Here is a 14,463-nt window from a genome sequence, read left to right on the forward strand (position 1 = left end):
ACTGCGTTAAGCTAATTGAGACTTGTTATAGCGCTTGCATATCTTTTGTTGATTTTGATTGCATCCATTGTCCTCATTTGTAAGTCGCTTTGGATAAAAATGTCCGCTAAATGACTAAATATATATATATATATATATATATATATATATTAGGCCTATCTGCGGAAGACCGTTTCATTTTTTTTTCTATCCACTTGCATAAAATGACATTAACAAACATTAAATTCAGATTTACCGGTAAAGCACTTTTCACAATGACTATAATTTCAAAGCAACATGGTGAAATTATAGTCATTTGGAACTGTAATGTGGTCAACAGACCTGACACTACCTCAGTACAGTACAGTGTATTTAGTTGCACCCCAGCTGCTCCCCCCTCCCTCACCAAACAAAACATTAAAAACTTTTCTTTCTTTTTTTTGAGGGGTGTGGGAGGTACAACTGGGTAATAGAAAACCACTTTTTTCTAGGACTACACCACTGCTTGATCTATAAAGACTGAAGGCGAAAACCAGCATGGTTTGCAAAGCTATAATAATAATTTAATACATTAAATGTAATATTAAAATAATGTGTGCTCTTATCATTTTGTGGACAAAATCCCCCCGAACTGTAGGATGTGCGCATGTGTTTTCAATGCAACTCCAGCCGCTTCAGGTCATCGATCCCCTCATTAAACTATGACAGGTGAGAAAGACGGTCACTGTGACACTGTAAAGCGACGAAACTATAGCGCTATGTGCTTTTAAAACCATTTCACATGTTTAACGTTATAATATCGACTCGGAAAATATGTCCATTTGCCTAGAAACAGAGATCATAAATAAAGCATCGTTACAGTACGAGTCTTCCGCGTTTAGGAAAAAGGTGCAAAGGTGAATTTCTCCAGATAATAAATGAATTTCCAGAACTAAAGGTCGGATTCGCGTATTAGTCACTATTGATTTAAACTGTCAAACGGGTTTGCAAAAATACCTGAAATTGTGGTTATATCTTCAGGTAAAGCAGCATTAAAAAGGAAAGATTTTTACATTAAAATAGATTTGCGATTCAGTTTGATTTCGTGCACTGAAACGGGAAAGGCTACTTTATAATTGCGTGGGGTTAATATGCCTTCAATCCACTTTAAGGCTGTAACGAAATTGTTATCGTGTGCAGCTTTCTCCAGACGTTAACTGCAATTCAAATATAACTGCCAAATCAAAACTCTAAGTCTTGACTTTTACTGTAAGTCAAATATTCACAGCCATCTAAAGTTTACTAGACTCTCCCCGATGCAGACCCTCTTACCAGGCCCCGTCGCCATCTTCACAGTATTTGACTGATCACAAGTCCATGAAAATGTTTCCTAGAAAACAAATGCAATTCGCATCAGGAAAACAATCGTAATATATGTATTTGCAGTGGTTTAAAAATTCGCAGGAATATAAACTCACCAGGAGTCGAGCTGCTGCTCAGATGTTGTTCACCTTTAGTTTCACTTTTGTTTTGCCCCGCCCTGGTGCAGGTGCATCACTTTCATGCTTGTATGCTCAGTTTATTCAGATTTTATTTGTTAATTCTTTGAAACGTCCTTGATTTGTAGTTTAGAGCAATAATGATGATACATTCAGTATAATACTGAAACCGAAATGAACACATTAGCTAAAAACACTGAATACAAACCACGTGAATACACAATAAAATAATACACCAGGTACGCAGAAAAACAGAGTTTGTTGAATAAACTTTATTCATTCTGTCGATAATAATCTCCCACATATGCTGTAAAGATTTCAATAACAGTCACATGAACAGATTGATAAAGCCTCTATGAAAGCGTCTCAGACTGAAGCGTCTTACTTCAGCAGCTGGAGAAACCGAAGCGAATCAGAAACGCATTCACACTGATATCAGTTTGATTCAGATTCATCATTAAAGAGTTTCTCTCACGGCTGTACAGCTCTGATCTCAGTTCATCTGTCTCTCCTTCACGCACACACACACACAATATACTTTTTTTTATGAATAATATTTTCTAAAGAAAGCAGAAAGACATTGATTACCCACAATTCTCTTATTAGACTATAAAGTACCCCCAAATAAAACATTTATATTGAATCTAAACAACTGAATTTCATATGTGGGAACTTACATTTTTGATTTAAAATCATCAAAACTTATCAAGTGTGTTAAATATCGAAATATCAGTGTTCAAAATACCTTCATCTAAGACACAGACCCACTTTGACCACACCCACTACTTTGAACTAGTGCTGGGCGGTATGAACAAAAATTTATATCACGGTATTTTTCAAAATTATACCGGTTTCACGGTATAAGACGGTATTTTTTTTTCATGCATGACCGGGTGTTAACCATATTTTCTATTGATTGAGAGAGGAAATACTGCAATATATTGACTTAGAATGCCCTATTTTACTGTCATGATGAGTGAATATTGTCAAAAAATACTACATTAAATAGTGACTAAACACGACCCCTTTTAATACATGTTAACCAGGAGTCACTCTCATTTATAATCGTGGCATCGTCTGATAAAATCAACACGCATCTACACTTAAGAGAAGAACTACGCTCATATTTATAATTCCAAACAATCAGTAAGCGACGGGTGCTAGAAAACGCTGTTTTGTACTCATTTATTGACGAGTCGGCTGTGGTGCGCCGCTTCTCTGCCGCTCACTGCACAGAACAGACGCCGAGAGAGGTGACACTTCTCCGGGAAAGTCAGACCTCGCGTTCGCGGGACAGCACTGGCGAAATCTTCCAACTGAACCATAGCTAAGGTTTATCCAGAAAAGTCGCTAGGTTTGTCAATATGAATATTCTATAGAAAAAAGCCTCTAAAAGGGTCTGAAAGTTGCTAAATCTAGTGCTAAAGTCGGGCTCGTGTGTGTGAGACGCGGGAGCTGATGACAGCGGGCGGTGGATATTTGTGGCGGTCAGTGTGGATATTGTGGGTGAGTTCTTCTGTGTCATCACGTTCTAGTAGTTCTACAGCTTCAGTTTCTGAACTTTTATGCTTAGTAACACATACAGCTGTTCACTCACCACAGTGCAACACCCCTTTCAAACAGTGTCGCGTTCCAAACGTTGTTTAAGTGACATATACCGGTATTGCGGTATTTTCAAAATTCATATCATAACAAAAATAAAAACCGGTATTCGGTATGAACCGGTATAACGCCCAGCACTCCTTTGAACTCTCCCATTAATCTGACTCCACCCACTCTACACTAGGGATGTAACGATTAACTGCGAGTCGGTTGAAAACCGATTCAAATATGTGACGATTCAAATCGGTTGAGATGCTAAACAAATCACGATTCATTTAGGGGTTGGAGTTTATATGAATGCATGTCTGAGGGGAACTTACTGTCTTTAGAAAAGTTTAGATGGTATTTTTTTTAATTCATCTTGCCTCAAGGAAAGGGTTTAAGCGCCACCTGCTGGCAGAGAGTGAATCTGCATCTCATTCAGCTCGTCCGCTGTTTCATGCAGATATTGTATGTATAGTTTCACAAAACTGAAGTCAAACCATTCTGTTTTTGCTTCAAATTTCGAAATTATCCAATTTAATTTAGATTAAAACCCCTCATGTTGCATGTATGCAGCATCTTTGTTTGGATCAGGATTAAAATGCAGTGGTTGCCTCTAATTTTAAAAGGAAAGAGCACAGACAAAGCATTATTTTGTTTATATGAAGAGATTTATTTGATTTGTGTTACTTATTTATTTGATTTGGGGCTTGTTTTAAAATTTCAATGTAGTTTTGTTATTTACATTATATTTACATTTAGTCATTTAGCAGACACTTTTATCCAAAGCGACTAACAAATGAGGACAATAGAAGCAATCAAAACCAACAAAAAAGCAATAATATGCAAGTGCTATATTAGTATATTATTATAGTGTTATATTTCAATTTCACAAAGAAATGTGCAGCATTTTGTCCAAGCAATAATAAAAGGACACATTTAATTTATAATTAGTCTTAAATCTCATTTTGTAAAAAGTAAAATAAAACCGTGAATCGAATCGTGAGATCAAAATCGTGAATCGAATCGAATCATGAGTTGAGTGAATCGTTACATCCCTACTCTACTGTAAACGCTATAGTGACCTCGCCCCATAGACTCCTCCCACCACCCTGACTCCTCCCCTCAACCCAATAGCACTAAACACACACTCACATCTCCAGCAGTGAATCTAATGAAGATCCTCCTAAATCAGACAGAGTTAAAACAGTCTCGTTCTGAAACCTGTAAACGTCGTCGACGCCCGTGGCAGATTCAGCAGGGCTCCCTGATTGAGTGTAAACGGCTGATCTTCAGTCAGATCTATAATTCGGTGTGAGAGCGAGAGATCCGCGGCCCTTTACGGATCTCTTTCCTCTTCTCCTCCTTCCTCCTCCTCTTCTCTTCCTCACGCAGAATCTTCTGGAAGGCCTCGGCCGTGTGCAGCACCTGAAACACAGACAAATATACATCAACAAACTATGCAAATCAAAGCAAAAGAAGTGTCAAAATAAACCTGTGGTTAATTGAGCAATATAATGACAAAATAAGTAGAAGTCTTTGCCAACTGAAATCACACACAAACGGAGTTTAACTTTCTGTGATTTCTGATCAACATCTGAAGCTCTACTGCCTCCTACTGGCTTTACCTACCAGTGTTTCCTCTAGGTTTACAGCTTTTATTCAGTTAAAATTTTTCTGGACTCCTTTTTAATGGTTAAATAGAATTTTATTAATCAAAAAACAAGTCTAATTAATTAAAATCATGAAACTTAAACAATCTAACATCAATTTATTAAAAGTTTAACAAAATATTACATGTTTAGGGCCCTATGAAACGTTTTATTTTTTCCAACCTTATGTTTTATTGTTGCCAAATTATGCGTTTTAGCATGTCTAATTATTTGAAAGCATAAAAACAAGTTTAATTTATTCTTACAATAGCTTAATGATTTTTTTCCCCTCAGACATTCTGTGTATTTACATTTTTTAAGGCATAAAACAGCCATTTAATTTCTCTTTTAAGTAATGAAAATTAAACAAATTTTATTTTTGGAAAATAAAGGGGATTTAATATTACAATTAAAACATTGAAAAAATATTGTATGATTGTTGCTGGAGCACCTTTTCCTACCACACTTTTTCCTTCCACTCAACTTTCTATGAATATGCTTGGATACAGCACTCTGTGAACAACCAGCTTCTTTAGCAATGAACTTTTGTGGCTTACCCTCCTTGTGGAGGGTGTCAATGACTGTCTTCTGGACATCTGTCTTCCCCGTGATTGTGTAGCCTACTGACCCAGACTGAGAGACCATTTAAAGGCTCAGGAAACCTTTGCAGGTGTTTTGAGGTAATTAGACGATTAGGGTGTGACACCATGACTTTCCAATATTGAACTTTTTCACAATATTCTAATTTTCTGAGACACTGAATTGTGGGTTTTCATTATCTTTCATAAAAGTTAATCATCAACATTTCAAGAAATAAAGGCTTGCAATATTTCACTCTATGTGTAATGAATCTATATAATATATGGGTTTCACTTTCTGAAAGGAGTGACAAAAAATATTGACCTTTTTCATGATATTCAAATTTTTTTTGCAGACGTTAATATAACTGAGCGTCACGCGCGCTTCAGTATGAGTGGTAAACAAAACCGCGCGCCTGCGCCATTCATTAACACAGAGACACGCAGAATTCATATTTAAATAGTCATTTTGCGGCTTAATATTTACAAATACTAGTGGGAGTGGGAGCGTGCTCACTTGTGTGTGCGCATCGGTGCGGAACTCCGCTGTGCGCGATAACAGAGAGCGCGACCATGTAACGTAGAGACAGAAATGACATGCCGTCATGTAAATAAGATAAATAACATAAGGCAATTTAGTTTGTTTAATAAAGGAAAAAGGTATAGACCTGTTCTATAGGAAAGGTAACTTTAAATGACTTCTGTTGTGATCTGGCGCTATAGAGAAAATAAAATTAAATAAAATTAACTTGACCTTCAAGGGGGGTGGGGGTGCAACATTTCAAGAAATAAAGGCTTGCAATATTTCACTCTATGTGTAATGAATCTATATAATATATGGGTTTCACTTTCTGAAAGGAGTGACAAAAAATATTGACCTTTTTCATGATATTCAAATTTTTTTTGCAGACGTTAATATAACTGAGCGTCACGCGTGCTTCAGTATGAGTGGTAAACAAAACCGCGCGCCTGCGCCATTCATTAACACAGAGACGCGCAGAATTCATATTTAAATAGTCATTTTGCGGCTTAATATTTACAAATACTAGTGGGAGTGGGAGCGTGCTCACTTGTGTGTGCGCATCGGTGCGGAACTCCGCTGTGCGCGATAACAGAGAGCGCGACCATGTAACGTAGAGACAGAAATGACATGCCGTCATGTAAATAAGATAAATAACATAAGGCAATTTAGTTTGTTTAATAAAGGAACAAGGTATAGACCTGTTCTATAGGAAAGGTAACTTTAAATGACTTCTGTTGTGATCTGGCGCTATAGAGAAAATAAAATTAAATAAAATTAACTTGACCTTCAAGGGGGCGTATTTGTTTTGGTGATTTCAAATGTCAACATTGGCTACCAGAAATCACTTACTCCACCTTTAATTGGTGATATTGTAGATATGACATGACACATTAGACAAATAAACAGCTGTTTATATCAGCTATTATACAGCAGATTAAAAACAATATTATAACAATCGCCTGTTATGAAAGAATAGAGTGCATTAAAACTCATTTTATATTGATTTAAAATGTTTTAAATGTTTGTTCAGATTGTACATTTTCAAATATTTTGAATTTTTTGAATATTTTTTTAAAAGAAAATTGCTGAAATTAAATTGAGTATGACTGACTTATTTGCCATTAATGAACTCTTGTAAACAGTGTAATTTTACTATAATTTATATATTACTATAGTTTTTATTAATAGCTCGAATGAGTTTTTATTAAATTAGTATTTTAGTTTTTAATTCATTTGAATATTTTGTTCATTTTAATTTTTTATTTGTTTTTGCCATTTCTATAATTGTTTTAATAAGTCTATACAGGTTTAATTATTATTATTATTATTATTTTTAGTTTTAGTTATTGTAATACATTAAACTAAATAAAAATGAGAAATGATGCCTGAAATGAAATAAATTCAAGTTCTTTATACATTTTCTATTCAGTTCATGTTTATTTCAAGTAACATAATTCGTTTTGGTTTTAGTCTCAGTTAATTACAATAACCCTGGTTATATTATGTAAAATTATACAGACCCAAAACAGGATAACATTATATGTATATTTACTTTTTTAAGGCAATTGGAAAACATATTAGTCTATCTCAAATTTTATTAATAACACAATGCCGTGGACATAAACACTGACTCTATAGTAATAGACATCTCTCTCTGTATATATGTATGTGTGTGTGACTCACGTCGTCTCGTTCGGTGCGATACGGATTGACGAAGTCTGTAGATTTCTCTGTGATTCCCAGCTCCTGTGACATCTGAAGAAAAGGCACACAGCGTTAAAGCTCATGTTTCAGTGTATTTAGTGTCATGTTAATCCCATGATGCCTCAGTCTGACCAGCGTGAGCACATGTTGATGGGCTCCTCCGCTGAAGACGCCCGTCTGGTTGCAGAAGCGGAGACCCCAGTGCAGCAGACGACTCCAGTCCGCGTTACGATCGTAGTAGTGATGGACGATGCGCGGGAAACGCAGAGCCACGTCTCCGAAGAACGCCGTGTTCTCCACCACGTGAGAGTATGCTAGAGACAGACAGATTCAACTGATTAAACCCACAGAATATCACTGTGACTGAGACTACCGCATGAGCTCACTGAAAAAATACACCAGATTATCTCCTGTAGATACAAATGATTGCTGAAATTCAAGACGTTTGTGAGTGAGATGTGGTTTTGTTTCTCTAAAGCTGCTGTGAAGTGTCTGTACTGTATAGAGTGCTATAGAAATGAACGTGAACTGACTAAAAATTGTCTGAGAGTGTTTTATATGGAAGCCTATTTATGCCAATTAAAACTCAATCATGTTTTGGTAAACCATAATTATGAGATTTAAAAGTCACAATTATGAGATAAAATGTCTAAATTATGACAAGAAATTGAAATTGTGAGATTAAAAATTCTAATTATGACTAATCAAAATTATGAAACAAATGTAATGAAATTTCAAGTCAAAATTATAATAAAACAATTGAAATTATGACAGTCATACTCATGAGAAAATTCTAAATTATAACAAAGTTACAGTTATGTGATAAAACTTCATACTTGTGGAAAATTTTGAGAAAGTTAATACTGTCAAAAAATAAATTTGCAAATGATTTTGATTTGTTATTATTATGACTTAAACTTCATTTTATATTATTATAATTTATCATGGTTTAGTTAAAAATATATGAAAAAAAATTAATTGTGACATGACAAATTAAAAAATTTAAATAAAAATAATGAAAAAAAGTTATTTTAAAAAACATCAATTATGTGGAAAAGTTTTGAAATTTTCATATATAAAGTCAGAATTATGTCCAAGTAAAAATTATTGTATTGATCTCATGATATTGACTTGAGTGAAAAGTTAGGACCTTTTATCTTAATTTAATAATTATGATTGATCATTTATGAATTCAAAATATGACATTTTAAAGTTGAAATTATAAAGAAAGTTGAAACATGATATAAAAAGATGAATTCATGAGATTTAAAATGATGGCATACTAAGTTATACTTATGAGATAAAACATAATTATGTGGTAAAAATTTTAATTAGGACATGTGGAGAAAAAAGTGAGATTATGAGAAAAGTCAATTGTGACTGTTCATCTCATGAATTCAACTTCTAAAGTGAGATTTAAGACTTTACCTTAAAATTTTGCAATTGAAATGTTTAAAATGTTAAAAGTTTAAAATTAAAAAAGAAAAAATTATGACAAAAAGACAATTCTGAGATTAAAGTCAGAATTGATATCATACTTATGAAGAAAAGTTGAAAATTATGACATGGTATGTAAAAATATGGCACACTCAATTTATTAAAAAATATATTTTAAAAAACTGACAAAACATCTTATCATTTTGTGTGATAATTAAGATGTTTCAACTCGAGATTTCAACTTTTCATGTCATTATGATTTTTTATCTTAAAATGTTAGAATTATGATTCAGCATGTGGCAGTATGGTGCTTCCATAGTTTTGAGCATACACACATCAGACACACACACACACACTCTCAGATGTCTGAAATGAATGGTGATAAAGTCAGAGTCTCTCACCTTCTTTAATTTTGTCGTCGAGTGGGAACGGATCATCCGGCTGCATGTTAGCGGCTATAAGAACGGCTCTGGAGTCCTCCAGCACCTGAACACACACACACAGAGTCAGATCAGCTGCATCACACTCAGTGTCTCTCATACACACACACCTTAAAGAGGCCCTTCAGCATGATGTCGATGATCTTGTACTGCTGGTTGACGTCGTTGAGCTCCACCAGGTTCTTCAGCGCATTCAGCTGATCCTTCCTCTTGCTCTCGAACAGACGCTTATCTGAGGAGACGTTCAGGAGAACGACACACATACGCTCACACACACACACCACGTGTCTGAGGAGGATACAGATCTCCAGGTTGGAGTCGTGTTGGGGTCTCTGTGCATCCGAGTCTGAGCCGAGAGCCGCCAGCAGCAGCAGAGCGCAAACACTCAACATGACCACTAGAGGGAGACAAACACCAGACAACACTCAAACACAATCCACAGAGTGAACCAAACCAGACAAAATATCATAAACAGATCAAATAAAATTAAATCAAACATGCATCAATAAAATAAACACCACAAATGGGACTGTTCCAAACAATCATTTGTTGCTTTGTTTGAAAATGTAATGGTCATGGTAAAAATAGTGAAAACTATATATTTTAAACCCTAAGACTACAGTAAGGTTCAAACTGTCAAATACATATAATGGATAAATAATAAACAAACAGATCAGGCATCAAATTTAACATCAGACTGAGGTAAAAATGTGGAAAATGCTACTTTCTGGCTAATTAAAAGGACATTTCTGGATTTAATGCTCGATTATTGTTTATTAGGGCACAAAAACATTGAAACAAACATTTCTGTGAAGCGGTTTTCAAGCCACATACTTTGTGAAAAGCACTATAAAAAACAGGAATTGAATTAATAATTCAGTGAAAGATGATGGTGATAATGAATGCTGAATTCAGCTGTTAATCATCCCTTCTGACAAAATACAAGAGGCTGATCCGTTCAGTAGTGATGTGACGTTCGACACCGAGGGCTTCGAAGCTTGTATCAAAAAAACGAAACATCTCACAGTGAAGCACTGCACCGGAGCTTGATTCATTTTGCCAAAACCACGTGATCTGTGACGTCCGAAGCTTCGCTTTTGCACACAACCACGTGACTGCTTCGTATTCTGATTCAAATAACGCGAACCACTTGACCAGTTTCAGGTGTCACTCACTTCTTTGAAAAAAATTAATCACAATGCGAATAAATATTTGCATGTGTAGTTTTGTGCATCTTCATTTTGTATTAATTCCTGGTTCAGACACTTTAACTGACCATTCTATGATAATCTTTGGTTATTTTGATCATAGCCGATATGTGCCTACAGCCCTGTTGGAAAAACCAGCATATGCTGGTTAGGTATGTTTTGATGCTTGGATGTTGGTTTGTGCTGGTCCTTTGCTGGTTTGTGCTGGACCTTTGCTGGTTTAAGCTGGTCCTTTGCTGGTCCTTTTGCTGGTTTGTGCTGGTCCTTTGCCAGCACATGACCAGCATAAACCAGCAAAAGGACCAGCATAAACCAGCTAAAACCAGCAAAGGACCAGCACAAACCAGCAATGGACCAGCACAAATCAGCAAAGGACCAGCTTAAACCAGCATCCAAGTGTCAAAACATACCTAACCAGCATATGCTGTTTTTTTCAACAGGGAGCCTTGCCTATTTTTCCACAAATTTATTCACAGACTCATTTATTCATATTATGTAATACAATGACTGACATGAAGACTTATTTATATAGACTTCATATTTTCTTTGCTTTATACAGGTTTTCATAGCACAAACTAATTTATTATCTGAAGCAAAAATGGCTGGGTCGTCTGGGATGCAAAGGCAGCTTTTTCCACCTTTTGACCACAAGATGTCGTTAGTGTGTCTTGAAAAGCTTAGAGTAATGAACCTTTTACGACACAGTTGAGGGGAAAGCCTCGGTGCTTCGCAAAGTAGAGATCAACCGATATATCGATTTACCGATATTTAAGCATTTTACAATAACCGGATATCGGTTTTGTAATATCGGATTCACCGATAAACGCCGCCATCTTGTGGATGTTTTGAGAATTGCGCGTAGGATCGCCATTGCACCACAGCGTCTGAGGGGAGTGGAGACAACAACAACGGTGTGCACAGGTACTTGATTTACTGTAGTTAGTAAACTTTATTTAACATAACAGCCATTAATGCACAAATTAGATGCATTACATAAATGCCTGATATGCAGTTTATGCAGCTTGGCTCGAAGAAATAGAGACGAACTCACGGAGTCACGTAAGATAATCCGTCAATCCTGTCCCAATAAAGACGTAACTTTGCGTGAATTAAATAATATGCAGCCATGAATGGGCGCATGTTGTAAATAAAAGTGCTGAATTTAATTCGCTCTCTGTTGTCTATATGCTCATCGTCTCATGAAGGCGGAGTCACGTAGGCTAAGATAATCCGTCAAGTCCTTTCCCAATAAAGACGTAACTTTGCATTAATTAAATAATACAGCCATGAATGAGCGCATGTTGGAAATAAAAACGCTAAATTTACTTCTCTCTCTGTTGTATATTTGCTCATCATTAGTCTCGTGAAGCCGCTATCATATTTCATATTGATAAACTGCGCTGTCAGCAGGCATTTCATAATCTAGAAAGACAAAAATATTATTAGTAATTCTGATATAACATGCCAGTTGAGAAATGCAATAAAATACAATGTTTTGTTTGTTATATTTCAATATTCCAGAGAATATTATTCAGTGAATTAACATTATCCAGTGAATTATTCTTCACTCTTTAGCCTATTAAACAGCTTATAAACCTACTAAAATTGTAGTTTAAAATTAACTACTAAATGAATTTTCGTTTATTTATTTTCTCCATTTGAAAACATTAGATCTTCTACATTTATTTTGCTTATTGTTAATATTAGTGTTGCTGCTGATGCGTTAAATAAAATGTTTTTTTATTGTAATATGAAGATTAAATTTAACATGAAAGACTGCTGAAAGGAGGAAAAGTGAAAGCATGGACTTACTTCACTCAGTCATTTATTGACTTCATAAATATCGGTTCTGCATATCAGTTATCGTGCACATGAACACGCAAATAATTGGTATCGGTTATAAAATATCAATATCTGTCGATCACTATCGCAAAGCTTAATTTTTCCATCACTACCGTTCAGATTTGCATCAAGAAACACACACACACAAAAAATGGGTTAAAGTCTCTGAAGTCCCAGAAATGATCAATCTTTAATCATTTACTCACCTTCATGTCTTTCAAACCTGTACGAGTTTCTGTGAATCACAAAAGATATTTGGACACGTCCATACAGTGCAAGTCAATGGGGTCCAAAGTCATTTGGCTCCCAAAGTTCTTCAAAATACCTTCCTTTTGTGTTCCTCAGAAGAAAGTCACGCCGGTTTGAAACGACAAGAGGAATTACCTAATTCTGGATGAACCGTCCCTTTAAAACCTATTCCACTGACGATTAAAACAGAAACCATATGACAGGCTGATTCAATTATGTTTTTATGAAGAAAATCTATTACTGTTGATCAATTTGACCAAATAAACACACGACTCAAATATTAGTGCAAAAGTGTAAATAATAGATCAACTCAGTGAGTTTGTGGTTTGTATGCAATGCTCCAGCATTAGCTTTACTAACAGACATCATAAACCTAGAGCGATCAGACAGATTTATGATTAATATTTCATGCATTTGCTCAAAGCCAGACCGCTTCAGAGGGATGTTCTACTTCCTGTCCTGAGACTCAGCTCTCAAACCAGACCAACCATAAACCACCACTGACTGATGATAACATCGTGATATAGACAAGAAAACCAACTCAAACTAGACCAGACCAACAATAAACCACCACTGACTGATGATAACATCGTGATATAGACAAGAAAACCAACTCAAACCAGACCAACCTTGACCCATCACTGACAGATGTTAAAATCATGATAGAGAGACAAAAACCAGCTCATACCAGACCAACCTTGACTCAGCACTGACAGATGTTAACATCATGATAGAGAGACAAAAACCAGCTCATACCAGACCAACCTTGACTCAGCACTGACAGATGTTAACATCATGATAGAGAGACAAAAACCAGCTCATACCAGACCAACCTTGACTCAGCACTGACAGATGTTAACATCATGATACAGAGACGAAAACTATGTCAAGCCAGCCCCAACCCATCATGGACAGAAGTTAAAATGATTAAAACCATCTTAAACTAGACTAGACCAAACCTCACCTGTACTGACAGAGAGATGAAAACCATCTCAAACCAGACCAGACCCATCACTGACAGACATCAACATGATAACATATAGATGAAAACCATCTTCAACCAGACCAGATACTGAGCCATCGCTGTGGGACTGACTTGAGTTTCCAGTCCAGAACCCATTTAAAGATCTTTTCCTCCCAACTCTAGTCGTGTCTGATTTGAGGTCGAGTCATTTGAAGTCAAACGACCCCCCAGCACTTCCTCGTGCCTGCATGGGTTAACCAGTTCAGCTGGCTAGTCCTGACACTTCACAGCTCCAGCCAACCACACCTAGAAAAGCCAATTAGAGAAATTCTTCACAGAAAACGGCTTAAGCGTGATGATTCAGACGAGAAGGGAATCGTGATCACTCATTCGCTCTGGTGTTCACGCGCTGTCAGATACCATGGTATTACTATGGTACATTTCTCCACCATCATCACTGCAGCAGTATTTCTCCAGAAATAATCCCATCGCGTCACATCCTCCTCCTCCTCAGTGCAGATGTTACAGCGGTGCTTGATGCGGATCGCCGCCGCACTCATTCACTCACCTTCAGCGCCGAGCATCGGTAAACACGCGTCGAGCGGCCGTCGGATTCAAACTCCAGTGTCGCGATGTGTGCGGCGCGGCGCGTCGGATCATTCACATGCCGCGCGTGTCCTCCAGTCCGCCGCTGCCACGCGCGCGTCGCAGGTTTCCGCACGGAGCGTCAAACTCGGGTCATCGCGATCGATCTCCGTAGTGTTTGAGAGACCTCACCGATGAAAACAGATCAATACTGATATTTAACGTTGCATATAATAATAA

The 14,463-nt window shown here is 36.5% G+C and overlaps 1 protein-coding gene across 3 annotated transcripts; it reads right to left on the bottom strand.

Moving 5' to 3' along the window:
• Nucleotides 1-4,074: 4,074 nt before the first annotated feature.
• Nucleotides 4,075-14,379, bottom strand: LOC107561099 (coiled-coil domain-containing protein 134-like). 3 transcript variants are annotated; one of them, XM_016245453.1, is made up of 7 exons: nt 14,207-14,379; nt 9,677-9,772; nt 9,486-9,607; nt 9,337-9,421; nt 7,631-7,812; nt 7,478-7,549; nt 4,075-4,469 (listed from the first exon to the last, which is right to left on the bottom strand). In XM_016245453.1, the coding sequence occupies exons 1-7, from the start codon at nt 14,220-14,222 to the stop codon at nt 4,344-4,346; spliced, it is 699 nt and encodes a 232-aa protein (XP_016100939.1). In that variant the 5' UTR covers nt 14,223-14,379; the 3' UTR covers nt 4,075-4,343. The 3 variants fall into 3 exon arrangements, with proteins under 3 accessions (XP_016100939.1, XP_016100941.1, XP_016100940.1); XM_016245455.1 differs by lacking the exon at nt 14,207-14,379 and adding an exon at nt 13,639-13,657; XM_016245454.1 differs by lacking the exon at nt 14,207-14,379 and adding an exon at nt 12,649-12,741.
• Between the last annotated feature and the right edge of the window lie 84 nt (nt 14,380-14,463).

This window comes from Sinocyclocheilus grahami, unplaced genomic scaffold (assembly GCF_001515645.1).
Source record: "Sinocyclocheilus grahami isolate Dianchi unplaced genomic scaffold, SAMN03320097.WGS_v1.1 scaffold757.1, whole genome shotgun sequence".
Classification (NCBI taxonomy): domain Eukaryota; kingdom Metazoa; phylum Chordata; class Actinopteri; order Cypriniformes; family Cyprinidae; genus Sinocyclocheilus; species Sinocyclocheilus grahami.